Raw genomic sequence first — 24,319 nt, 5'->3', positions numbered from 1 at the left:
ATTGAAATACTGCACCAACAGAGTTTTTGTTGGCTGTATTGATCAAGCTTATTTTATCCTTTGTTTTAGTTATGCTTCTTACCTTCTGTAAATCCTCTCAGGAATTACCATGCTGTACTCTCATGCAACCAGAGTCTCCCCAAGAACGCAGGATATCAGTCACTGAGCCTCATCATCCATGCACCAGTAAATGAATTACATGATTCAGTGACTACCAGATCCACAGCTCCCTCTCTCATGTTAAACTCCCACATTTCTTATTCCTCCCTCTCTCTCCCCCTCTCTCTCTTTTTATAATTATTGTTTCTCATTGTTTCTTTGTGCCCAGTGCTAGGGAATACACACACAGTATTTCTGGAGCCAAGCTGTACTGCTGCCTTCCTGTTTTTACTAACGTTTTCTCTGTAGAAAAGGAAGAAGCATGGTCGCTACTGGGCTGCTGGGTAAAAGATGGACAACATGATTGAACAATGTGCCGTGGGGAGCAGGGAGCTGGAAACAGCAGCTTCCTTCCCCCAGCACCCTCCAGAGAGTTGGAGAGCCAACGTGGAGAGCTACTGCCAGGGGAAGGGGGAATGGTGAGGGCGTGCTGATCCCCTCCGAGAGAGACAAGTATCACTGCTAAACAGAGTTTGTACAGAGCATTAGGCCAGCTGGATTCTTGAGGGAGGGAAATAGGGTTGTTTCAGTTGTGCCAAAACATAACGATTTTATTGAATTCCTTGATACACTAAACAAAGTCTCATCTCCTCAAGTTCATGTGCACTTTTTTCAAAAAGACAACTTTATAATAGAATTATGTTTCTAGATGTCATGGCTGCAGGGAGAAGCTTCAAAACATGACTCATAAGAGCTTGAAATACCAGAAAGCAAAATTAAAGAGATTTCAAATGATTAGAAGACAAACCAACTACTAATGTTGCAGTCTTACTCATCTTAAATGCTTGCTTTTGGCAACATCTTGTCTCACACGTTTTTAACTCCACCTGCCGCCAACACAGACAATTGCCCTTCTGTGGGCTTGGTATCTCCACACTTCCACCCCAAAAGCTGGGACTGTAGGAAGGGTCTTTGTCCAAACAAGATTAATTGAGAAACAGATGGGTCTATCAACAGTTTGGCGTATCATCTGATGTGAAGCTACAGCGTGTTTGTGCTTAGTTGTGTCCCTGAGAGGAGACAGTTAGAGGAATGGATAGAGCCTGTTCACCGTCACGTGCCCCTGCTTACTGCTCCCAAACTGCACAAGGGTTGGGAAATGTGATACTCAGGTACCGGGTGACAGCCTCATTAAAAGGGAATGAGAAGGAAGCTTTAACTAAGTGTCGGCATGGGATGGGATTTTGAATTTTATTTTTATTGCAGAGCCCATTGAAATGAGATCCTTCTCAATGGTGGGCTACCAATTCCTGACACCCACTGTTGGCAGTTCCCCGAGAGCTCTCGTTTCCCAGTACTTGATTATGTTTTGAAAATGTGTACTATGCTAGACACCCAAGCAATGGTCACACATAGATGAATAGAGGTAACGACACATCAAAGGAATAAACAAATCTGCTTCCCTGGGTGTGGAAATGCAGATGTTTATTTTCATATAGGTTTGTATCCTATATTCCTGTATGTCCTCCATCCACACTTCATATAGCCATATCCCTTTTACAATGAGGGTCCACTTCTAATATGGCATGTCAAGCTCCTTCTCATGATTTCCTACTGATTAGGTAAGAGACACTTGACGGTGTGTGCGATTTGAAACTTAGGCCAAGCAAAACAAGCAACCATTAGCTCCCCCTGAAATACATCATCTCAATAAGGGCAGTTCTTCAGGTCTCTTTCCTCCATTCAAGCCACCACTTGTCACTAAACTTGCTGTCCAGCTGTGCAGGAGCACAGAATCTGTGCTCTCATAGCAAACTGAGCTAAAAAAGACATCCCTCCCCAAAGAAAAAAAATCCAGACCATTTTCTTCCATATAGTTTGGTTATTTTGAACGTCATAACTTTATTGAGACACCAGTAGTTACCACCTTCACTTTGTTAACCACAAATATATAGGACATTGTAAACACAGGTGTCAAGGTGGCGGGGTTCGCTGTAGTTGGACTGCGGAACGGACGGGGGCAAGGGGTGGAGGGGGAGGAGGGGTGAAGGAACACTCAGGCTTAGACAAGACCACTCAGGGGATCCTGTATGCGGCAGGCCATCCATGAGTCATCGTATATACGTATATATGTATAGCTTTATATTATACATCTTTTTAAATATATATATATAATATATATACTATACACAGGCAGTAATGTGTCAGGGGAAGGGGCAGGGCAGCCCAGGTGGTGTTACAGATGCCACGCAGGCAGCAGGGAGTCATCTGGATGGATGGTTTGGACTTGCTGCGTGAGGTGGCCTTGCTGGGCTTCTTGCCTTGTACCTGCTCTGGGGACCAGAGCCAAGACTCCTGTGGGAACCACCCCACGATGCTGCCTTCCCGGGTCCTCCCAAGTGCTTGTGAGGGTGCAGGGACAAAGACGCCTCCCCCGCTGAGGGAACTGCCAGGAATAACGCGGAGGGGAAGGGTGCGTGATGAGGCGTGGTGAACAGCATGGTGGGGACGCAGGTGAGCCGGGGATGGGGACACGTCAGGAGACTTGAAGCCACAGGTAGAATTGGGGCAAAGTTTCGTTTCATCATCCCTTTGCCCTTCACAGCTCCTGCTTCCACAGAGTAGTCCCTTACTTGGGGGCTTTATAAAATAAGAAGACATCAAGGGGCCATTGCTCTCAACAGGGGATGCGTAATTCTCTGTAATCTGGACAAATGGTAGAGGAGGAAGAAAGCTGCCTTATCATTTTGCTTATACAGCCTTCCCTCTGTTCTCCTAATGCCTAGAGTGAGGCTGATCTCACCCACATTTAGGATCTAAAGGGACATGTTCCAGCCAGCTGCTCAGGTCTTGCCTATGATCACCAGAAATAGGCAACACCTTATCAGAAGCGCCTCAGATAAGATAACCAACACTTTGGGTAGGTCTGTATCTCTCATCAGCTGCAGAACCAGCCAAATGCCACTGGAAATTGTGTTTTGAAGAGCTACATGCAAACAAGGAGAGTCCCACCCCCAGGTCTGTAACCAACCCTCCACTGCAAAGGCTGAAAGCATGTCAGCCCAAGGAGGGTATGTCTTCTTTCATGAGAAAAGCAAGAAGTTGCCCGAGTATCTACTGTGGTAGTGTCCCCTGCCACACCAATGCCTTTCCTACGACAACAAGCAAGGAGAAAGGGGACAGAAAGATGGGCAGTAACCCAGGATGAAGCCACCTGGCTCATGTCTCACTGAAGTGCTGGCTCTGAGAGGGAGGCTAATTCTTACCTCAAGCTCACCAGAGCCCATCAGCTGGTTACATGAGGGAAGCAAGCCAAAGAGGCTAAAGAAAAGCTTACTCATTAGTGAGCCCCAAATGGTGTTTAGCCATTTATGTAACTGAGGGGAGAAGGGGCATGGCATGGAAGAAGTTTCCGTGCTACACCCCAAAAGAGAGCCCCAGGTAGACTCCCCCCCGCCATGTATGGTCCATACCTTTCCTCATGCACCTGGTCCCTCGCCCCCTCACCAAGGAGAGGGGACAGGTGATGGGCAGTTCCTCCCAAAAAGTACAACACAGTTTTGAGCTGAGGGATGGTTATTTATAGCCTCCTCCTCCTCTTGGTCCCCCCCTCCCCAAACCAAAGCATGAAGGATGACACAGATGAGTCTGGGTGAGTACAACTAGTTTTTATCCTCCTCCACCTTATCATTCATTCTTTCCACTTCCATGGTGAGAAAGGCGGGCTGGAGGGAGCTCCCCCCACAACCACGGTCATAACAAACCTCTCTCAATAAGGTAACCCCCTGCCAAGCCTAAATATTAGGCTGAGCCCACAGAAAATGAAGCCCAAGGGGCTTCCCTCCAAATTCCCCCTCCTATTTACAGTATTGCTTTCGCTTAGAGCCACAGAGCAAGGGATGTGTGCCCAGTCCCTCCCAGCGCGTCCACAGAGCTAAGCTGGTCCCCCTCTCCCGTCCTCACCAGTGGTTAACCACCAGCAAGGGGGGGAAAGCCATGGGGAGGACAAGCCATGGGGACAGCCATCGGCAGCACAAGTCTGCTGGTAGGAGCAGGTAGAAACGGTGCCTATATACAGCGGAGAACAACTGCCCCCCTTCCCTCTTGGGGCCTGCAGCTCTACAGTTTCTACCCCTTCCCCATCGTTGTGGGGCAGCCGGAGGAGAGTTGCACTGGGAGGAGGGGAAGGACTGGTAACCTCAGTGTCCTCCAGATGAGATGTTCACACAACCACAGGCCAGACCTCCTCAAGACTCCTAAAGGTGCTACGAGGAATAGGCTGGGCGCTTGGGGGAGCACCTATAGATTTTGGATCTGCTCCTGATCCCTGCTACTGGAGCCTGTGTTGGGTGGAGCAGGGTGGCTGCCTGGGTGGAGCTCCTCACTGCTGCAAGGCATACCCCATTTCTTGTGCTCTGAGAGATGTCTGTGCTGGGGAGAATTGTCCCAGTGGCTATTGCTGAATCATTTCCCTTTAGGGACTGTCTTCACACATAGACCTTACTTCTATCCTGGAGTAAAGAGTGCTTCCACAGCTGTCTTTACTTGAACCAAAATCATGAGTGTGGAATGATGCCCATACGAGCTGTATCTGAGTCACTACTGCCACCTAGGTGAGGCTTTAAAGACAGCCAGGATCTGAGATGCCACAGGAAGATGCACTAATACATAGTCTATGTAAAGTAGAGTAAGACCAGTTTTCAGAGAGCTCAGTCTGGCCCAACCAATTCTCTTCACACCAAGACCTTCTCCCCATCTGAGTGGGAGGCAAAGCACAACTGTGCGGGGCAGGACCTTTCCCCACTTGGTTGCACCCCTGTGCAAGAGCCAAATGCATGCTGGCCATTCCAGCAGCAGTATTTCTTTCCAGGGGGTGTCTTGCTCCATTCCTGTGCGCTACAAAGATGGTGTCAGCAAGAGGCTTTGCACTGTGGTAGCAGAGGAATGGAGGAGGGTTCAGCAGGACCTGAGGAGCGAAACTGGCTTTCTTCTTCTCCTCCTGCCCAGGGTGAAATGGCAAAGCTCTCCTCTCCCCCTCGAACCAGACCAGCTGGGGGCGAGGGCTCTCAGGGCCCCCTAGAAGCCCACCTCCACTGTCATTCCTCCCACAGGCACTGCGTCTGGGGGCCAGGGCATGGCTCCCCTCCCACCTCACCAAACACTGCTCTGAGAAGAGTGGTAAGCAGGACATACAGGCAAGGGGAACCACCTCCACCTCAGTCCAAGGGGGCTGGGGAAGGAGTGACTCTCATGGCACTGCCCCTCTGCTCTGCCAAGTCTCTTGCTGTAACCTACAGACATGCCTGTGGTTTTTGATTGCACCTGCAAATCTTCCTCCTTCCCTTCCCATTTTATCTCTTTGTGCCACCCCCCCAATACCACTTCTCCCCAGACCCTCTAAAAATAAAGCACCTCCCTCACTAGCATGTGGCAGAGAAAAGCCCTCCTGTCTTTGCACTGGGGATGCTGTTCCGACTCCCCTCCAGCCCCCCCCTCCAGCCTTGCACTCCTGCATACTGACTCCAACACTGACCCCCTCCCTGAGCCACCAGGCCCTCCGCCCCAATTCGGATGCTCCCATGTCTACTCCAGCCTTTAGTGACACTGTCTTTTCCAGGAAGGTCCCTGATCCCTCTCACTCCTTCCCTTTCACCTCCAACACCCCCTTCCCTGCCCTGCTGGTGCCGTAGCCCCTCTCCTGCCCACCGGCCAGACTCTGCACTCTACAGCAAGGCAGGAGGGAGAGGAGGGGAGGGGGGACCTTCCTGTCACAATGCAGTGACAGATTTTGGAAGAATTTGGTTCTGGCAGGTAGTTTTGCAGGGGAAGAAAAGGAAGAGGTGATGGGGAAACCTTTTTTTCTTTTTTTTTTCCTTTTTTAAAAACAATAAATAAAAACAGATGACCCAGAAGGCTGGAGCATAGCTGAGAGCCATCTCTTGTGCCACTATGCACATGTCTGGTTTGTGCCTCGGCTTTCTGCCGGCAGTGGGAAAGTGGGCAGAAGGGAAAGGGAAAGGGAAAGGGTCATCGGTGGCTCAGTAGTTTTGCGTTTGGTACCCCTGTGTCTCAGTGTCGAAAGCATCTGCTGGAGGGGGCTGCTGGTACGTCCCCACTGCATCTGTAGCATCCTCATCATTCGTGTACGGAGCATAAGGCATGCCGGAGTCCTGGCTTGGGTCCATGTAGTCCTGGGAGAAGAGGGCCGAATCGGCACCCAGCCGGAAACGCTGATACGCCAGGAATGCCTGGCCCACCTTTAAGGGAGGAGGTGGAGGGAAAAGATGGGAAGCAGAGAGGGGAGGGGAGAAAGAGAGGGGGAACATACCAAAAAAGAGAAACAAACAAAAGTGGGGTTAGTAGTGGTTACGGATTAGTGTGCAAGGCTTGCCTGGTGAAACGCCCCCAAGAGCATGGAGGTTCAGGCTGCCCCACGGAAAGCACAAGCTCGATGGGAGAGAGGAGGGCTGGGCAGGGATGGCTGCGAGCCCAGCTGGCTGGGTGCAGCCTGCTTGGGCTCCCCTCTGCAAGGGGTATGCTGGGCACCTCCTGCCCAGTGGTTGGGTTTCACCGACGTGGCACAGGGCACAGAGGCTCAGTTGGCATGTGGTTATCCCACTCAGCCCCTCCTGCCCCTGGGAAGGCAATCTGCCTCAGCAACACTGCAAAAGGTTTGTCTGCCAGGCTGGATGTACACAGCCATTTCGCCTGCAGAGGCCAGGACGGAGAGCATGATTTGACACGGAGTAGCAAGGTAGTGGGCACCCAACACCTGCACAGTGCTGCAGCACAGACCTTGGGAAGGAGCAGCAGAGGATGGTTAGCAAGCGTACTGCTGCCTCCTGCCCCAGGCACTGCAGGCAGGACACCCTTTAGTGGACTGAGGGAGCCCAGGCATGGGGTTCACATCACAGACCCCAGCAGACATGGCTCATTGTCCTAGAGCATCCCTGATAGAGGTGAGCAGTCTAGCAGATGATGGGGGGAGAGGTTTTTGGGGAATGAGGGCTGGAAAGAAATGGAGGAGATATAGATAAAGTGGTGGGGGCAGAGGGCATCTCCTGGCTGAAGTATTAGGTCTGCGCAGTCATCAAAAGAAAGGCACAGTGGTGTTATGCAGAATTAGTTAGGGTTTGGGTGAGGGAGAGAAGGGAGCAGAGGAGGAGAAGAAATTGCCAGTTCCAACTCCCCAGAGGGAGATCTCCCATTCAGTGGACAACCCCACACCAGTTCAGTGGCCCATGTCTTCCCACCCCATGCCCTGCAGTGACCACACACCCATGGCTGGGGCGTTGGAACTGTCTCTGCTCAGTAACCTCCTCCAGCTGCACCTGTCCACCCCTTCCCCCAAATTCCCCCATCAGCAAGGGGCACTAAGGCAGCAAGGATGGGGAGTTAGGGAATAGGGTGTTATATTCTTCCTGAAAAGTAATGTCTCTGAGTCTCCGGAAAGCCAGAAATGTGAGGAAGCCCTGTGAGGAGAGAGAGGGGTGTGGGGAGGAGAATCAATAAGGAAGAGCAAACCAGAGTATTTGATTGAAATAAAAACCCCAAGGAACCGGGGGAAGAGGATGCCTATAGCCACTTGCAAGCCCATACTTGAGGGAGGACCACTGCAGGTGGTGGCACCTCAAAAAGGGTCCTGAGGCACCCCTTGCAAAAGCCTTGCTCCTTGTCACACTTTCTGCTGGGGCTTGCAAGGGGCTCTCAGCAGCACTTGAGTGCAGGACACAGCTCGTGGGGGACACACACACACTGCTGTCCCTTGCCCCTGCTTGGTGTCACCCAGGCGAGGGTGCTGGCTGCACAACCCTTTGCAGCCCCCCTTCCTCTCTGACAGCTTTGTTGTCTTACAGCAGTCTTCCTACCTGGCCCCCACCCAAGGTAAAGGCCCACAGAGGGGAGGGCGAGGAGAGGAGAGGAGAGGAGAGGAGAGGAGAGGAGAGGAGAGGAGAGGAGAGGAGAGGAGAGGAGAGGAAGAGGAGAGGAAGAGGAGAGGAAGAGGAGAGGAAGAGGAGAGGAAGAGGAGAGGAAGAGGAGAGGAAGAGGAGAGGAAGAGGAGAGGAAGAGGAGAGGAAGAGGAGAGGAAGAGGAGAGGAAGAGGAGAGGAAGAGGGGAGGAAGAGGGGAGGAAGAGGGGAGGAAGAGGGAGAGGGGAGGGGAGGGAGAGGAGAGGAGAGGAGAGGAGAGGAGAGGAGAGGAGAGGAGAGGAGAGGAGAGGAGAGGAGAGGAGAGGAGAGGAGAGGAGAGGAGAGGAGAGGAGAGGAGAGGAGAGGAGAGGAGAGGAGAGGAGAGGAGAGGAGAGGAGAGGAGAGGAGAGGAGAGGAGAGGAGAGGAGAGGGGAGGGGAGGGGAGGGGAGGGGAGGGGAGGGGAGGGGAGGGGAGGGGAGGGGAGGGGAGGGGAGGGGAGGGGAGGGGAGGGGAGGAAATAAAACCACAGGGATTTACACATGGAGACTGGCCTAAAATGCTTTCCTGCTTGGCACTATCCTGTCACTTCAGACAAAAATGACTTGGGCTTGCTGCTTTCAGAGACATAAGGAAATTGTGGGGGATATTTATATTGCATACCACAGTTTTTCCAGGAAGCTAGCAATAAAGAACTGCTGGGGAAAGGGTAGTCTTAAGAGACAGCACCATCACCTTCCTAAAAGGTGACCCAGTGAGGCTGTAGTCATGGGTGCAGACGGATGGTGCAGAGGGACACCAATCGAAGCCTCTTGTGGCCACTGACGACATTTCACGTGATGGGAGCAAAGCAGGGAGGGAGATGGGTACAATCCCCGGCCTGGAGCTCCCTTCTCTGCTTAGTGTCTGTGAGGTGAAAATGATGCGAAAGTCCTCTGACACACAGGGAGGATGATGCCTGGGGAGCTGGCTTGTCCAAGGTCGTATTAGAGGTTTGTCAAGGACACTCCTTACTGGGATATGGGACCCTTTCCCATTGTGCTTATTAATGCTCTAGCACCTTCTTCCATGTAAGATTTTGAGTCCTTGTTTCCCAAGTTTGCCTCCTAAACACCTCCCCTCCTGCTTTTCCTTCTCAGAAGCCATGTGAACTGCGATCTCAGAGGGAATCACTCTTAGCCAGTCACCTTCCATTCCCCACAAGCTAATGCAGCGCAGAGGACACTTGATCCAACATCATGGCTGCTATACTCACCCAGGTGAAGATGGAGAAGAACGAGAACGTGATGGCTGCTCGGGCTGCATCTCCTCCCTCATTCATTGGGTTGTCCTCTTCTTTTGAAGCTTGCCACTGGTTGGTCAGAAAGCAGAAGCCAACGAACCAGAGGAATGCCCAAAAGGCTGGGATGGACCACCACCAGCATGCCAAAGGGGAAGGGGAGAGACATCAAGATGGTATGTGTGAACAGAACATAAACACATCATGTTTCTCTGTAAACTTCAACCCTATGAGACCCACCAGCATGTTGCAGACTGAGCCAAACTCTGACTGCGCAGCCTGTGCAGCTGGCAGGCTCGCTGACGGCTAAATTGTCAAGGTGACAATAGGTGTCTGCAGAAAGTACCTCAGGAGAGTTCATTTGCTTGTGTTGGGATTGATCACAGGACCTGCATTTGGCCTTGGGAGGGAGCCTGAAGGGCTTCCAGTACAGGAGCGATCACCTGGGCTCTCTGAAACAGCCATTGTTTTGCAACCCTGTCCTGCAAGGACAAGCGAAGAGCAATTCCTTCCAAGGGAGCTGCAGAAGAGTGGGAAGCAGCTGGCCTGCAGTTGCATGAGGACCAGCTTTTGCTCAGGACAGCACAGGCTAAGGGACTCATGCTGAAGAAAGGTGCTGAAGGATCATTAACATGCTGCACCCTCAGGAAAGGGGTGAAGGTAGGAGGGAGCCCCGAGTCCAGACTGGCAGCTGGTGGGGAGTAGTGGGACTCAGCCTCTTTGCCAGGCACAACCAGATACCTGGCAGTGAGGGAAATGGGCATTCCTAAGTGGCAGCAAAAACCAGGCTCAGTCCTTCCCCTTCCCCTTCTCTTGTTAGCTGTACACAGGACTGCTAGGTAAGGGGCTAACCGTGAACAAAGTTGCAAGCCAGAAGTCCTAAACAAGTTCAGATGCTGCACCTGATCCTGCCCTCACTCCACTCGACAAACTGTGGGCAGATTCTGACATGGAGAATTTTGTCTGTATGGCCGGAGTAAGCCAGGAGAGTGACTCAGGATCACAGCACGAGAGCAAAGCACCTCCTCATGATGCTGCTGACTGGTGTGACACATGCACGTACACATGCACCATCACTCTGTCTGTCATTTCAACACTCTGCTGGGGATGGAGAAATCTGACTATAAGTTAGAATAAGCCTCAAGGCTGGATGAGGTCCTGCACAGCTATTCTTATGGGGAATTCCAGGTAACCTAGGAGGACTGGTTTAGTCAGCCTGCATGAAACCCACAATGTTTTTTTATGTTAAAATATAGAGGGTTCAATCACCTGGAGCTGGAAAAGAAGGAAGTACCACCTCCAGAGGCATCAACACTTGGCTGTATCAAGCACAAGCATGCAGGGAGGCAAGGCCTGCTGATCCTAAAGGGCCCCCTGAGCTACGCCTATAGAGAACAGCAGAGAGGCATCAGAAGAAAGGAGAGAGGCCTGAGAGAGTAAGGAACCTGGCCTGTGAGGTGGCAGAAGCTCTGTCCCTCTCCATTGCCAGTGGAGGAGGGGGGCACTATGGCCAATCAGTCAGGAAACTTACCCGAGACTCCGATGTCTGAGAGCACTGCCTTCTTGCGGTCCTTGACGCTGCTGATCTGCGGGAAGTAGGCATCCAGAGCCAGGTAAAGAAGGCAGCTGAGGAAGGCGAGGACACCCACGGTAATGCCATAGTTGCAAGCATTGCGATTGCGGTTGAAAATGCAGTGCTCTTGTGTCTCGTCCAGGCGGTTCACGTACCCTTCATTGACAATGGAGCCAAACACCACGATGGAGAACACCTGGCAGGGAGGGAGGCAGGAGACATGTCAGGGCAAGCCCCATCTCTCTGGACCAGCACGAAGGAGCAGAGCTCTGCAGGAGACAGGCACCCTTCACAGGCACCTCTCTGCTCTGCTGAGCTCCCGGGCTGCTGCCTTGCCTGGGCTGTAGCCACAGGGAGTTTACTGGGGAGATGGTTTCATTTTATTTCTGAGGATTAACTTAAAATAGGACACTTTTAGATTGAACTTTTTTATCCATCTGATCTAAAGCGATGTAAAGCACAGACACAGACACACAGGAGGCAACATGGAGTGTAAATTGGAATACGGTTTTGGCACGGGTGCCTGCGTACAAGGGCTCCAAGTAGTGGAAATCCTCTTAGTCTGCACTTATTCTCCCACCCACTTCTTTTCCTTCTAGGAATTCATTGTTTCTACCACGCATTTGTTCACTAATTTTATGTATCCAGCTACTACGCTCTTTTCCCCATCCACCCTCCCACAATCCACAGCCCTGCTTGCTCTGCAGCTCCATTCTACGGGGCTCCCGCTCTCCCCATCTCCCCGCGTGTCACACACCTCTCTCCACTGGTCTTCCATCACTCCAGCCCATGACACCACCTATCCTTCTGCCCACTCACCCATATGCCAACACCCTCCAACCTACCCCACAGATTTCACAGGCCAAACATCCCCCCTCCAGGTCCACCTGGCAGGGCCACTATGAGTCCTCCCTACCTATCACTGCCACTGCCACTGCATGTTATTTTAAATCAGGTAGAAAGAAGAATGAGTCCAGGTAGAAATGCCATAGTCCACAGTTGACGGTCTAATCTTCACTCATGGGCTTAGCCTTCATCGCCTGCCACAAGGCTGTCCCTCTTTGACACAGCAGGTTCACCAAAGCAGAGAGGTATTTACAACAGCCCTGCATCTCAAATAAACAGCTTCCCCTGGCAGCCACAGGAGAAAGAGGGAAGATTAAGGCAGCATGTACAGATTTTTCTTTGCAGTGCATCTTGAGACCCTCAGTAGGAGCAGCCTGTCTGCAGGCTGCCTGCGAGGGCCCCAGGCAGGTGGGAAATGGGACCTCAAGCACAGGGTGAACATACATATGATGCGCACTAGGATGTCACCTGGGCACTCTGCTAGCCTGGGAGTTGTCTGAACAGCAGGAGCTTGTCACCCTTGGAACCACCACCCAGTCCGCAAGGAGAAGATGAGGTGGCCAAGCCTCCTGCAGGGAGTGGAGGTAGGTCTGAGGGTTTGCTAGGTCAGAAGGACCCCAGTACCACTTAATCCAATCAAGCACCAGGAGAGGACATGTCAGACAACTCAGAAAGCAGAGAAGCATCTTTGTGAGTGCAGGGAAAATTAACAGTTGAATAATGCCAACCCAATACACCATCTGTCATCAGTGGGGTTCGATGCCTGAGATCCACAGCACAGACCTCCGCTGTTTGATCTGTGGCATCAAGAACCAGAGGAAAAACCTTACTCACAGTGCCCAACAGCCCAACCACAGTTCAGATGCCAAGCTCTAACAAGTATCCACTGACACTAACAATATTTTTTCACCCCAAGGCTCATAATTGGGACACACTTGGGTTGCTGAGACTGGGTGTATTTTTGACACACTAGAGCAAACTAAAAAAGCTGGAAGCCAGTGCTCCTAAGAGTGGAGACTGTATGGGTTCTCTGGAAGTTCACAAGAGCTTTTTAAGCTTAGAACTAAAACAACTGACTTCTCCTCCTCCTCCTTCTTCTTGAAAATCAAGATTGATCATACTTTGCAGAAATTGCCCATGAAAATTAAATAAAAATCTCTTCTGCCTGAAGCAAAGGTCTGGTCTTCAAAATTTCAGCCTGAATGGTTTGGAAAGCAGCAAAACTGCACACGGTTACAGACAGGCTCTTTCAGTGGGAAGTCTTGCCAACCTTTACAGCAGGTTGGGCTGACAGGTCTGCCTAGGACCACAGGCAGTAACATCGTGTTCCTCTAACCTGAGGGGGAGCTGACAGACTCCTGAAGTGATGGCCCAATGTGAGGCTGTGATCAGCGCTGATGCTGCCACCTGAAGCACCAACCTCCATATATTGGGATTACAAAGTGGGTGCCCCATTTTCCACAGCATTAGACAGAAAGCATATCTTCTCTTTGGAAGATGAAAACAGCCTCAAAAGTGGAATAGCCTGGTGTTCGGTTTTGGTTTAGGGCTCAAAACTGGTAAAATGTTTATTCCCTGAGTCAGGTCAACCTTTGCAACAAGCTGTATTGTGAGTCTCTGCTTACTCATTTAGGATGAATGAACTTCTGTAATGGCCTCTCCCCAGAGACACCTCTGTTTACTCTGCTCATACCCTGATACACATCTTCCCTGCGCTCCTATCTTTGGGTTTGCTGCTGGCCTGGAAGAGCTCTCATCTGCGTGCGAAAGCATTTGCATTTGCTCTTTCATATCTTTTAATGCTGCCACATTGTAAAGACACAGCTGAGAGTCATGACTCCAGAGGGACATCTCCCTCTCCCTAATTTTCAAGCAGAGGTGGCATTTCTCCATCTTCGGTCAGCCAAGATGCCACTTTCTCCTATGCAAGACGCAACTTCTCTCCTACGAAGAGACCTGTTTCAGAGCCTGGAGGTGCCCAAGGTATGATTTGCTGGCAAGCATCTCATTTAAGATGATCTTAGGAGTTTTCTGGGGAGATTCCACTAAGGGTATTCTCACTCGTGAGCAGAACAAGCCACTGCAGATGTTTATCTTCTGTGTCCTGAAACAGCCACCCCAAAGAACTGTTTGTCCTCAGGAAAGCTTTCTATGGACCAAAGCACAGTAGCTTAAGGGATGTCTCCTTCTCTCCGTGTTTTCTTCACCACTGGTATCAGCTCTGGTCTATGCTCTGCTCGCCGGCACTGCAGAGAGGGCAAAGTCAGTGGCAGTGGAGAGAGCTTGCTCCCTTTGCCAGCCTACCACCACCCTCATGGCACAGCAAAATGCTGTGAGGATCTGCTGTGCACAGAAGCCTTGAGCTGGACTGAGCAAGAACAGGCAGGCTCAAACCAGAGGTTTTAGACTGACAAACAGAGCTGGACAGCAGAGGCAATTGCTGCTGCTGCTGACAGGCAGCATTGCCCGTTTTATCCCCGTGATATCTGTACCCAGAAACTGTTGTGACGGCTGCACAAACAATTAGAAAAAAATATAACTATGAGAGCCCAGATCTCACAGCCCTCAGGAGAAACTTGCACGCTTAACCCATGGCAGCTACTTCTTGTTGGTAAGGGGGCAGGTGGGTGGAAGCTCACTGACATAGCAAGTCATCTTAGAAAGAGCAAGTATTTTTTTTTCCTTGATTTCACAATCCGTACCCATGCAAAGAAGATCCAGGCAGCAGGTGCAGTATGAATGTCTGCCTGGATTATAAACAAAGCACCAAGTTTGCAAGGATGAAGCATTTACATTCCCATTCCCATCACATCTGCAGCACTTCTGAAGAAATGCCAGCTACCAGCAGCACTGGCACAAGCCTTTTGCCCCTCTGCATTACCACTGCCTGTTCCTTCTACCCCTGTTTGGCATAGCAAATCCTTGCTGCACAAAGTCTTGCCTATGGCCACTAATAAAATGGTCCAAAATACGTGTCCAGCTGCAAAGGGGAGGTGAGGAGAAGATGGCAGGAGTCTTCTCCTGACTGAGCACTGAGATGCAGGGAAGTGACTTGTCCGAAGGCTGACGGGAGGCTGGCGCAAAGCACTGCATCCCAATGCTCCCAAACGTAGCCCATCCTTCCACCCTGCAGAGGGAGATCATTAGCTGCTTTCCTATGCTTGGTGAGGAAAACCAGCCAGCCATCCCCAGCTCTGTGCACCTGAATGGCCTCATTTCTTCAGTGAGGCGGCTTAAATCAGTTAACAGAACTTAAAGTGAATAGATTTTTAGGTTGAGAGGGTTTCCTTAAGTCTCCAAGAGCAACATTAATTGGGTGGGTGTGCAACCTATCTGGAGGTGCGCATTTAATAAGCAGTCATATATTCGGCTATGCTCAAAAAAAGGGACAGAAAACAGCATGTGGAGAAGATCTGACCAACTCAGCTCTGCTGCTGGGACCTGGCTTTTCTCACCTTCACTGCTCCTTAAACATCACATCCACACAGGTTGTTGCAATGATTTTCCTAGACTTCTGTTTTCATCAAAGAGCTCTGAGACACCAAGTGAAGCCCAGAGCCAGGTACTTTGCAAAGCTGACAGAGACAGAGCAACTTGCTGAAAGATGCAGCAAACTGAACGTAATGCTAAGCACTGTGGGGAGGAGATGGGGAGAGGCTGAGGGTTTCTCTGGCCCCATTTCTCAAGGGGCTCATGCTGGCCACTACAGGCATGTAAGGGCTCACTACAGCGAGAGAAAAGTGCAGAACAGGGAAAAGGCTGCATCCCACCATAAATGACCTTTTATTTTTTTTCTCACTGAACTGGGTGATCTGATTTTGCCAGAGGCAAAGGCAAGAGATGAGCCCTCAGAGGAGAGGCTCTCCAGTCCCTCCCCAGCTCCCCACTACAGGCTCAGCCCCACAGAAAGCCAGATGAAACCTCCTGAGCATCATGTGAGGCTTTCCACCATGCTGCCCATCCCCAGCCATGCATCAGATGCTCCTGAGCATCATGTGATGGATGCACAGCACAGCCAGCCTCCAGCTGTGTACTAGGACTTCCCTGCACATCACCCCAGGAATTTGTCACACTGCCTCCTGACTTTATCCCCGAGATCCCCATGATGGTTGCAGTGGGGATGAGGCTGAAAAGGGTTTCTGTCAAGCTGTATGCTTGGGCTCACTGCAGTGCTCTCCCATCACAGGCTCTGTTGCACTGCATGTTGCCTCTCCCTCTCCCAAACCCCCTTTTTATTCTGTTTTAGAGAGGAAATAGTTTGGTGACATTATATTCCTCGTGGGACTTCAAATCAAATTCACCTCGGGCAGAATGAAGCAATAACCTCTTCTGTGTCTGATCTGGTAATGACCAGGAATAAATCTGTTTAAAAAGAAAGGAAGTGCAGGGGAGAGTGCAAACAATAAACTGGCAGAGATGATCTGGATTTCATTTTCATTCAGCCACTCGCAAATGGAGTCTCCAGCAAGCTACAGAGAGCCCTGCACAGACATGGATTATTATTATTATTATCATCATTAAATCTACTTGTATTTAGTTCATTTTGAAGAAAACATATGCAGCTTTTGATACGCATGGGACTGGCAGCTTGGAAACAGGAGGCCGCTATTTATTCCCTCCAGCCAGCACCACGCAGGCAGCAAACAACTCCTGCCCACAGTCTTGATGGCATGTCTGAGCCCTGTGCAGGTGCTGCATGGGGCCAGTCTCCCCATACCCATTTGTACCTGATTCCCCTGGGGATGGGGGGAGAGTAGGGATATGCCAGCACCTCCCTCCCAGCTCACCCTCCCTGGCCAGCAGCCACATGGCACCTGCTCCCCAGCCCAGGCTGAGCTGGAGCAGGTGATGGAGGGGAGAAATGCTCCACATCCCTAATTCCTGCCACGGGATCTGGGACAGGCTTCCCTGGCCAGCCTGCTTTCCTTCACACATGGCTTGGCAGCTGACAGGCCAGCTATTAACCCTTCCGCCTCCTGCCAGACCCATGCCTGGGTCAATCATCCCCCACCCCAGCAGCCCAAGCCCCAGGCGATGCTGGAGCACTCTGGGAGCCAGCAGCCAGGCAGCCCCCGACATCCAGGCCTGGGCTGAGCAGCCGTGCGTGCCACCCTGAGGAGGGAGGAAGAGCTTTGCCGTGGGAAGATGCCCACTGGTGTAACAGGGAGCTATGTCCCAGAGAGCGACTTCAGGAAGCTCCATCCAGTCCCACAGGTCTCATGTTCTTCTCATGGTCAAACAGCATCTGTCCCACTGCTACTAGTGACAACTCCCCATGGCCACACCTCCATGGTGGCATCCAGGTCCTTCTGTACTTTCCAGATGATCCCTACATCAGCAGGTTGCTGCTGAACAAAGTGACCACCCAAAAGTTGCACTTTTTCCACAAGGAAGAGTTCAGTTTTCTTTCTAGCAGCACATCTCTCCCTCCTTGGCTTGGCTGTGCCAGCCTAGGTGGAGGACCACATCCACTGCCACCTGCGTCTGCTCCTCTCACAGCCACACTAGTCTTCTCTGCTGCCACAGATGTTTGCCTCAGCCATGTCTCATCTCCATGCAGTTTCTCTGCTCCTCACCTGTATGCCTCTCATGTTTTGAAATAGCAGATGTGATTATCTTTTTTTTTTCTCATATTTCTGACTGCCTTTGGTCTCTACGTGTTATTTCTCAGATTTTTATCTGCAAATGCCATTAACAAGAGATTTGTTCCTGCTCCAAGATCTTTCCTGGAAACGCTATTCTGGAAACAACGCAACCTGCTATATCCAACCCCGAATCACCCCATGGCTCTGCACATCTATTGCTTGTCTTCTGATGTCGCCTCTCACCCAATCCCAGTGACAGCGATCCCCAAAAAACCCTTATGAACCTGACCCAAGGAAGGGGATCCCATGAAGAACCATACCTAGGGCTTGACTCAAAGCACGTGCTTTGAACCACCGTGTTTCTTTCATTGTGCGTCAACATATCTCTCAAGCATGCGGTCAGCGAGCATGGTGGCTGGGGCAAAAATCACATGGAGGAGTAGAGGGAGAGAGCATGAGCTATGGTCCACGAACATGGGGAAAACCTCAGCTAAATTTAGCCAGGACAGAAAGAAGGTGGAGGCTGGTTTCAGACTAACGTGGCCCTGGGGCTCTAAGGCTCAGTTTAACTGCCACTGCAAGCCCCTGCTGGGTGTCCTTTCCATATGGCAAAGGGCAGTGTGGGGGGAAGAGGCAAAGGGTGTCGTAAGCAGGGCATCAGCATGATGAGCCAGGACCCGCTGGCAAGGCAGGAGACAGGGCTTTCTGCCACGCCAGGGCTTGCCCCCATCCTCCAGCTCGCAGGTGCCAGCCTGCCGTAGTGAGGCCAGGGATGCAGTTCCTGTCCTTCGCCTGCCTTGCCTGCTCAGCCAGAGCTGCCTGGAATGTGCCATGCCTGCAGAGACAGGGGACAGTGCTTCCCATCCCGACTCAAAATGTCTGCGTGCTCCCGCCAGCCAGGGGACATGGTGGCAATGGCAGCAGATGATGAAGGAGGAGATGGAGGGCAGGCAGTGCCTCTCCTCACCAAACCTCCCTGCAGAGGGGTAATGCCCTTGGTGAGAGAGAGAGATTTGGTGTCTCAATCCATGTGGCAAGTTTTAATGGACTGCTTTGCCTATGCAGGTGCAGTTGGAAATACTCTCACTCAAGCCACCTAGCTGGGCCTGCTTCCAAAAAGCAAGTTACTTTTGCCTTGTTAGGCTTTTACATCGAGCAGCGCTTCAGTTTCTCCAGCAAGCAGGTTTCCAAGCAGTCAGGAGCACCTGGAACAACCTGTTTCAATTAGCATTTTACTTATTTATGGAGCTGGTGCTACATCCAATGCCTGCAGGTTGCAAAGGAGCCTCCCAGCTCCCTCGCACCAGCTGTGGAAAGCACTGTGGGTCAGGGTGCAATGGGATTATGCAGGGAGGTGCCCAGGCTCGCCTACTTTATTTCAAGAATGATTCTGGAGCCGCGTACCATAGCACAGCTCCAGCTTGGTGTGGGTCACCTAGCTCCGCCAGCTCCAGCTGTAGCACCACTAGCTCCAGCTCTTGGGTCACCTAAATGGACTGAAAGCAGGTTTATATGGCAGGGTGGTAAAACCCCACCCATGCACCCATGTCCCATCTACTGTAGGGCACCAGCTGTGCGATGCAGCTCAGCTCAGAGCACACTCCGGGTTGCAGCCAGCAGCAAGTGAAGTGGCACAGTGTGGAGCAATGCCTTGAAAGACCAGGACTCAGAGTAAACCGCAGCCACCCATCGCAACAGGGTGAGTTGCTTGTCTTCTCTTCAGCACTGCTGGAAATAAGGAGGGAATTGTTCTGCCTTTCCCTGCAGAGAGGTGGGGAAGCCTCCGGGATCTTCCAGCAGCACATTGCTTCTGTTGTGCAAGCCTCAGTCCAGCCAGACTGGACAAGTACCCTCATTGCAAGATCCAGATGCCCTTGGAGGCATCCTCAACAGAGATGCTCAGGAGGGACTGCTCTGTAGGGTTGCCTCCCTGCACTGCAAGGTGCTGCTGCATCCAGGCAAGTGTATCTGGGGCAGGCAGCAGCAGGGAAATGGCTCACACTGAGGCTGAACATCCAAACCTGACACAGGCACTCTGCAGGACCACCACCACTTGCCAGCACCCATGACAGGCAACCTTTCTGTAGAGAGATGCATACTTATTCTGCTGTTCCTGACCTCCAAAGCACCCAAGAAACATGAGCTGTCTCACAACACTGTTCCAGTGGACAGATGCTCCAGAATTGCTAACCTCTTTCCATAGTTTAGCATCCTCCTTGTCAAATCTATCCCATCTCCTCCTCAGCAAGGAGCAACACAAATAATCTTTGGTCACCCCATCTGCTCCTGATCCTGCAGCTCTCCCCAGAGATTTGCCGCCATCTCAATTGGGCTGAAAACTCCCTGGGCAGGAGCCAGTTTTGCTGCCTGTTGGTAAAAAGCCACATGCACCTCTGTGCCATCATAAAGTCTGCTAAAAGGCACCATGACCTGAGCACAAGGTCACTGCCTGGGAAAGCGATCATGAGAATTTCTGCTCTCAGTGAAAGCTCATCACGTGAAATGGGCTGAGTCTCCAGCTTGCCCTGGGGAGATGATGGACCACCCATGCCATGAGCAGGATAAAGGCAAATGAGATCTCAGGAGATGGCAGACAAAGTGCTTCCAGTGTGTGCAAGAGCATGTGAAAGGAAGGACTCTCACAGAGACCACGAGGAGGGAGAGCCCTTCACCACCAGAAGAGTTTGGCTTGTAGAGCCTGGCGATAGAAAGGCTAAGTACGGATGCAATTGCAGTCTATAAATACACCCAGGGGAAAACACCAGGGAGGGAAAAGCACCATTTAAACTGAAGGGCACAAGAGCACAAAAGCAAATGGATAAAAAACCAGCCACGAAAAGATTTACAGTGGAAGGCCCTGACTGTTGGAGCCGCTGAACCCTCTCCCAGAGGGAGAGAGAAGTGCAAAAAAGCCATGAACTAGTCTTTTTGCGGCAAAGTTAAACCAATTTATGGAAGGGGCCATAAAGGGTCTGATGCTTGTGACATGCTGAGATAGGACTTCAGTGCCCACAAGGACCCCTCTTGGTCTCTAGTTAAAAAAATGACCAAAACCACAACTAAATATCTGGGGTGAGCTTGTGGCTCCCCGGCTTTGTGGAGGGAGAGATGCTCGGGAGGACAGACAAGACCAAGCTGGTGAAAAAGCAGAAGGAACTTGTATTTTGGGAGAGAAGAGGTGCACAGATAGCCTTGCACCACGGTGGCTAGGCCAGCCTCACTTGCTGGACCACTGACCCAGAGCACCTCCAGCTCCTTCAAAAGGACTTTAATTTCCACAGCCAAGTGAGGTGCCTGGGGTAAATCCTGTCCTCTCCTCTGTCAAGGTCAGATAGGCAGGGGGAAACAATGTGGGGTCCCAAAGAGATGCCAGTGCCCAGGAAACAGTCCTTGACTAGGGAAACCTTGCAGGGTGCATTGCTGAGCTTGGTAAGCAAGCCGACAGTGTCCGAGACACTCTGAAGCTGAGTAGGTGCCTAATTAAAAAATAAACATATTTCCTGTTCTCTCTCCCTCACCTGGCGCCTCTGGGAAGCCAAAAATCCCGCAGTGCTCAGATGAAGGGGAAAAAAAAACCCCACCAGACTGAAAGGGAGAAAGAGGAAATTCTGCCACAGAGACTAGCAATGGGAGAGCCTTTTGTAGATCACATCATGTCCATCATCCCTGGGCACACAGGCTGGCCCCACTCCACCCGCCCAGGAGGGGGGGGTATGCAGACCCCCTCGCCCAGTGCCCAGTGGCAGCCCCGGCACAGCCAGTCCGCTCCCGGCGTGATGTGCTGTACGGTAAACAAGCTTGGGCAGATGGAGGATGGACAGACCTCCCGCATTAACCACGTCCTCAGCTGTCTAGGGGCTCTCTGGCCGCCCTCCGAGTCATGTCACCCAGAGGGAACATCACTCACCCACCCAGCTGGGAGCACAAGAGCTGCCTCCCCACCACCGGCAGCAAGCTGGGACACCTTCCTTTCCCTCCTCGTTTCCCTGGCCTGGCACTGTTTTTATTTTATTTTCCCAAAGCCAGCCTGACGCCTCTCCTCCCAGCTCCGGTGCGCATGTGTCTCCTCTGCTCTCTCCCTGCCCTCCCTTCTCCGCTCCCAGCCGAGACCTCAATCTCTCCCCCGCTGGCTCGGTGCTGCAGCTCTCGCTCCCTTAATCCCAATGACCTTCTTGCACATACACAGACACGCCAGCCCCATGGGCCGCCATGGGATCGGCGTCACGGGAAGAGGGAGAGACCCTCCCCCCTGGCACCCCACACCCTCCTCACCCACCCCCGTTAGACCCCCCCTTCCCCCCTGCTCCCTTCCTCAACAAATTACAGAGAGGAAAGCATAATCGGAAAGGGTGGTTGGGGGGGTGAGAGGATGAGGATAAAACACAGAGTGACCTCCAGCTCCCACAGCCCCCCCAACTCACCCTAGCACGGCCAGAGCCCAGCACCCCCTGAGCCCCAACCTGCTGGGGAGCTATGCCAGAACTGCAGCATCACTCCCAGCCCCCCCTGCCCCGTCACCCCACATCCCACTGCCTCCCCACCCACACCATAAACCCACCAGCATGGGGGGGCATGTGTGTGGGAGAAAACCCCACCACCCCCCCTCAAAAAAGCATGGATGGAGACAGGGTCATGGTCCAACCTGGCTCACCCCTTCCTCCCCAGGGAAGAAACCCCAAATCCGAGTGCTCTCACCCCATATGGCCCTATATCCATACATATGGCTATATATGTACATACAGCTGTACATCTGTGTGTGCACATATATGTGGATGTATATAGACATTTGGAGATATATAAACCCAGAGCTGGATCCGTATATCCAAACATACATGCATACATATACACAGAGCTATCTCCATGAATGCTTATGGAGATATATCATGTATGTGTGTGCATGGATATGGATACATGGAGACATATCAATGGACATACGCATATCTATATATGTGGATACATATGCAAACATATAAAAATAGGTAAGAATATATAAAATATAATAAATATGCAGCAGATAACATCAGGATTTTTTATATCTATATAAAACATACAGGCAGGTATGCAGAGAGGTCGGGGTTGGGGCCGGTGGCGCCCACCCGCCCCGGCGGGGAGCCCCGCACCCGTCCCCCCCGCAGGCCGGCGGGACGCCCCCCGCCCCGCTGCCGCTGCCGGGGGCGGCGGGGGGTCCTTACCCAGGAGAGGAGCCGCAGGAGGGTGTGCGGCTGCCGGATGAAGGCGTGCGGGTCGAAGGCGCCGCCGGCTTTCCCCGCTCCGAAGGCGCCCCCGTCCATGGCGGCGCGGGGGTGGGCGGGAGCCGGGCGGGGGGCTCGGCGGGCGGTGCCGGGCTGCGCCGAGCCGTGCCGGGCTGCGCCGAGCCGCGCCGCGCCGAGCCGAGCCGAGCCGAGCCGCGCCGAGCCGCGCCGAGCCGAGCCGAGCCGTGCCTGGCAGCCCGGCGGCGGCGGCGGCGACGAGCCGCGCGCTCCCGCCCACGGGGACGCGCCGCGCCGGGAGCGCGCCCCCACCCCCTTTCCCCCGGCACATCGCGCGGGGAGGGCGGGGGGAGAAGTGGGCACGTCTCGGGGGGAGGCGTGGGGTGGCCGTGGGACAGGAGGGGGAGGATGGGTGCTTGGGGGCGGGTGTGGGAGGGTGCGGGCACGGCGGGTGCAGCATGGAGGGGTGCGGTGTGCTGGGGAAGGGGGAACACCTCCCCAGTACAAAGGCACCCCCCGCACCACCATCACCACAAAGGGAGAGGGAGGCAGGGGTGCTGCTCCGCTTGGTTTTGGTAGGGCCTAGCAAAAGTGCGGGGCCAGGCCCCCCCAGCTCACACCCTCTACCCCCATCACCCCTCTGCCACGCAGCCCAACATAAGAGGGGCAAGGCTGGCCCCCCCTGGGTGAGACCCGCTTATCCAAGGGGAGCAGTCGGTAGTGCTACCTGGGTGCAGGCAGCTGCCTGCACTCCTGCAAGGTGCCTGCTCCCAGGCAGAGGTGCCCGGTGAGCCTCAAAATCGCACTGCAGCAGTGCCTCAGGCTCTCATTTCCAGCATCCCTCACCCTCAGACACCACGTCCTTGGGAGGGGGCAGCAGGAAAAAGGCCCTTTGCAAACATGGGGAGTCCAGATTTTGGGGAGACCCCCTGACTCCGGGAGGCAGAGACTGCAGGATATGCACCTTGCATCTCTGAGGCTGCAGCCTGGGCCTCCCTGGTGTCCACCATGGCCACCGGCACAGCCAGGAGGGGACACCTGGGGAGAAGACATCCAGCCTTAGAGGTGGCTCAAGCTCCTTGGCCTGTGCCTTTTGTGCAGAGCAGCTGCTTACCAACAGTCCACTGGCTTCTGCAGGGTCCCCAACAATCTATATTAATGGGACTGAAATTAAAAGCAAGCCCTTGGGTTGTAATGTGGCTCCCTAAGCTCGTCAGCAGAAGCCAAAACCATTTTGAGTCTGCTTGTCCACTTCAGCCTGAACACAACTGAAACTCAACTGCTCAAACACTTCAGCTGAGCAGATGCTCTGCATCGCGTTTCCACCGGGTGTGCCACGGGACATCTCCAGATCTTCATTAGGGAGATACTCAACTCAAACCAGGCAGCAGCTTTGCTGGTAGCAGCCAGCCAAAGGGTGAGGTGGGAACGCTGTGAGCCCTTTGTAAGGTCTTACAGCTCCAGGACATCTTTGAAGGTCCCAGAAATATAAAAGTCCCCACGGTGAAAGCTAAATCCCCATGAATTGGGGGAGATGAATGAAAGAGGGGAGACAGATGAAGAAGGGAGAGGTTTGGTTTTGATAAATAGGTGTCCAAAGTGCGCCGGTGTTCTGGATGAACAGGGTTTGGACCTGGACAGACAAGCCAGGTACACAGCAAAACCAGCTGTTTCCACTCTGGACCAGTGATGGTGCTGCATCCAACCATCAGCACAGAGGCTGACGAAGCAGAAGGACTGGCTGGATGGCTTACATCCCACTCACCCCCAGGTCACACCTGTGCAGAGAGTCTGATTAGCAGCAACAGAGCAAAGGGCAG

At 52.6% G+C, this 24,319-nt stretch overlaps 1 protein-coding gene across 3 annotated transcripts; it reads right to left on the bottom strand.

Annotated features, from left to right (window-relative positions):
• Positions 1 to 1,973: 1,973 nt before the first annotated feature.
• SYNGR1 (synaptogyrin 1) lies at positions 1,974 to 22,701 on the bottom strand. 3 transcript variants are annotated; one of them, XM_074826688.1, is made up of 4 exons: positions 22,482 to 22,701; positions 10,817 to 11,054; positions 9,262 to 9,407; positions 1,974 to 6,290 (listed from the first exon to the last, which is right to left on the bottom strand). In XM_074826688.1, the coding sequence occupies exons 1-4, from the start codon at positions 22,578 to 22,580 to the stop codon at positions 6,138 to 6,140; spliced, it is 636 nt and encodes a 211-aa protein (XP_074682789.1). In that variant the 5' UTR covers positions 22,581 to 22,701; the 3' UTR covers positions 1,974 to 6,137. The 3 variants fall into 3 exon arrangements, with proteins under 3 accessions (XP_074682789.1, XP_074682788.1, XP_074682791.1); XM_074826687.1 differs by having other exon boundaries at positions 1,974 to 6,356; positions 22,482 to 22,696; XM_074826690.1 differs by having other exon boundaries at positions 6,167 to 7,571; positions 22,482 to 22,699.
• Between the last annotated feature and the right edge of the window lie 1,618 nt (positions 22,702 to 24,319).

Source organism: Strix aluco, chromosome 5 (genome assembly GCF_031877795.1).
Source record: "Strix aluco isolate bStrAlu1 chromosome 5, bStrAlu1.hap1, whole genome shotgun sequence".
Taxonomy (NCBI): domain Eukaryota; kingdom Metazoa; phylum Chordata; class Aves; order Strigiformes; family Strigidae; genus Strix; species Strix aluco.
The sequence above is the reverse complement of the archived record's forward strand: the minus strand, read 5'-3'. Positions and strand labels throughout refer to the sequence as shown.

Bases quoted from the DNA above. Each gene is read 5' to 3' on its own strand.
- SYNGR1 (XM_074826687.1), bottom strand. From the start codon at position 22,580: ATGGACGGGGGCGCCTTCGGAGCGGGGAAAGCCGGCGGCGCCTTCGAC. The intron at 11,055-22,481 runs GTAAGGACCCCC...CCTCCCTGCCAG, and splicing joins TCCTGCGGCTCCTCTCCTGG to GTGTTCTCCATCGTGGTGTT. The intron at 9,408-10,816 runs GTAAGTTTCCTG...GGTCCATCCCAG, and splicing joins CTCAGACATCGGAGTCTCGG to CCTTTTGGGCATTCCTCTGG.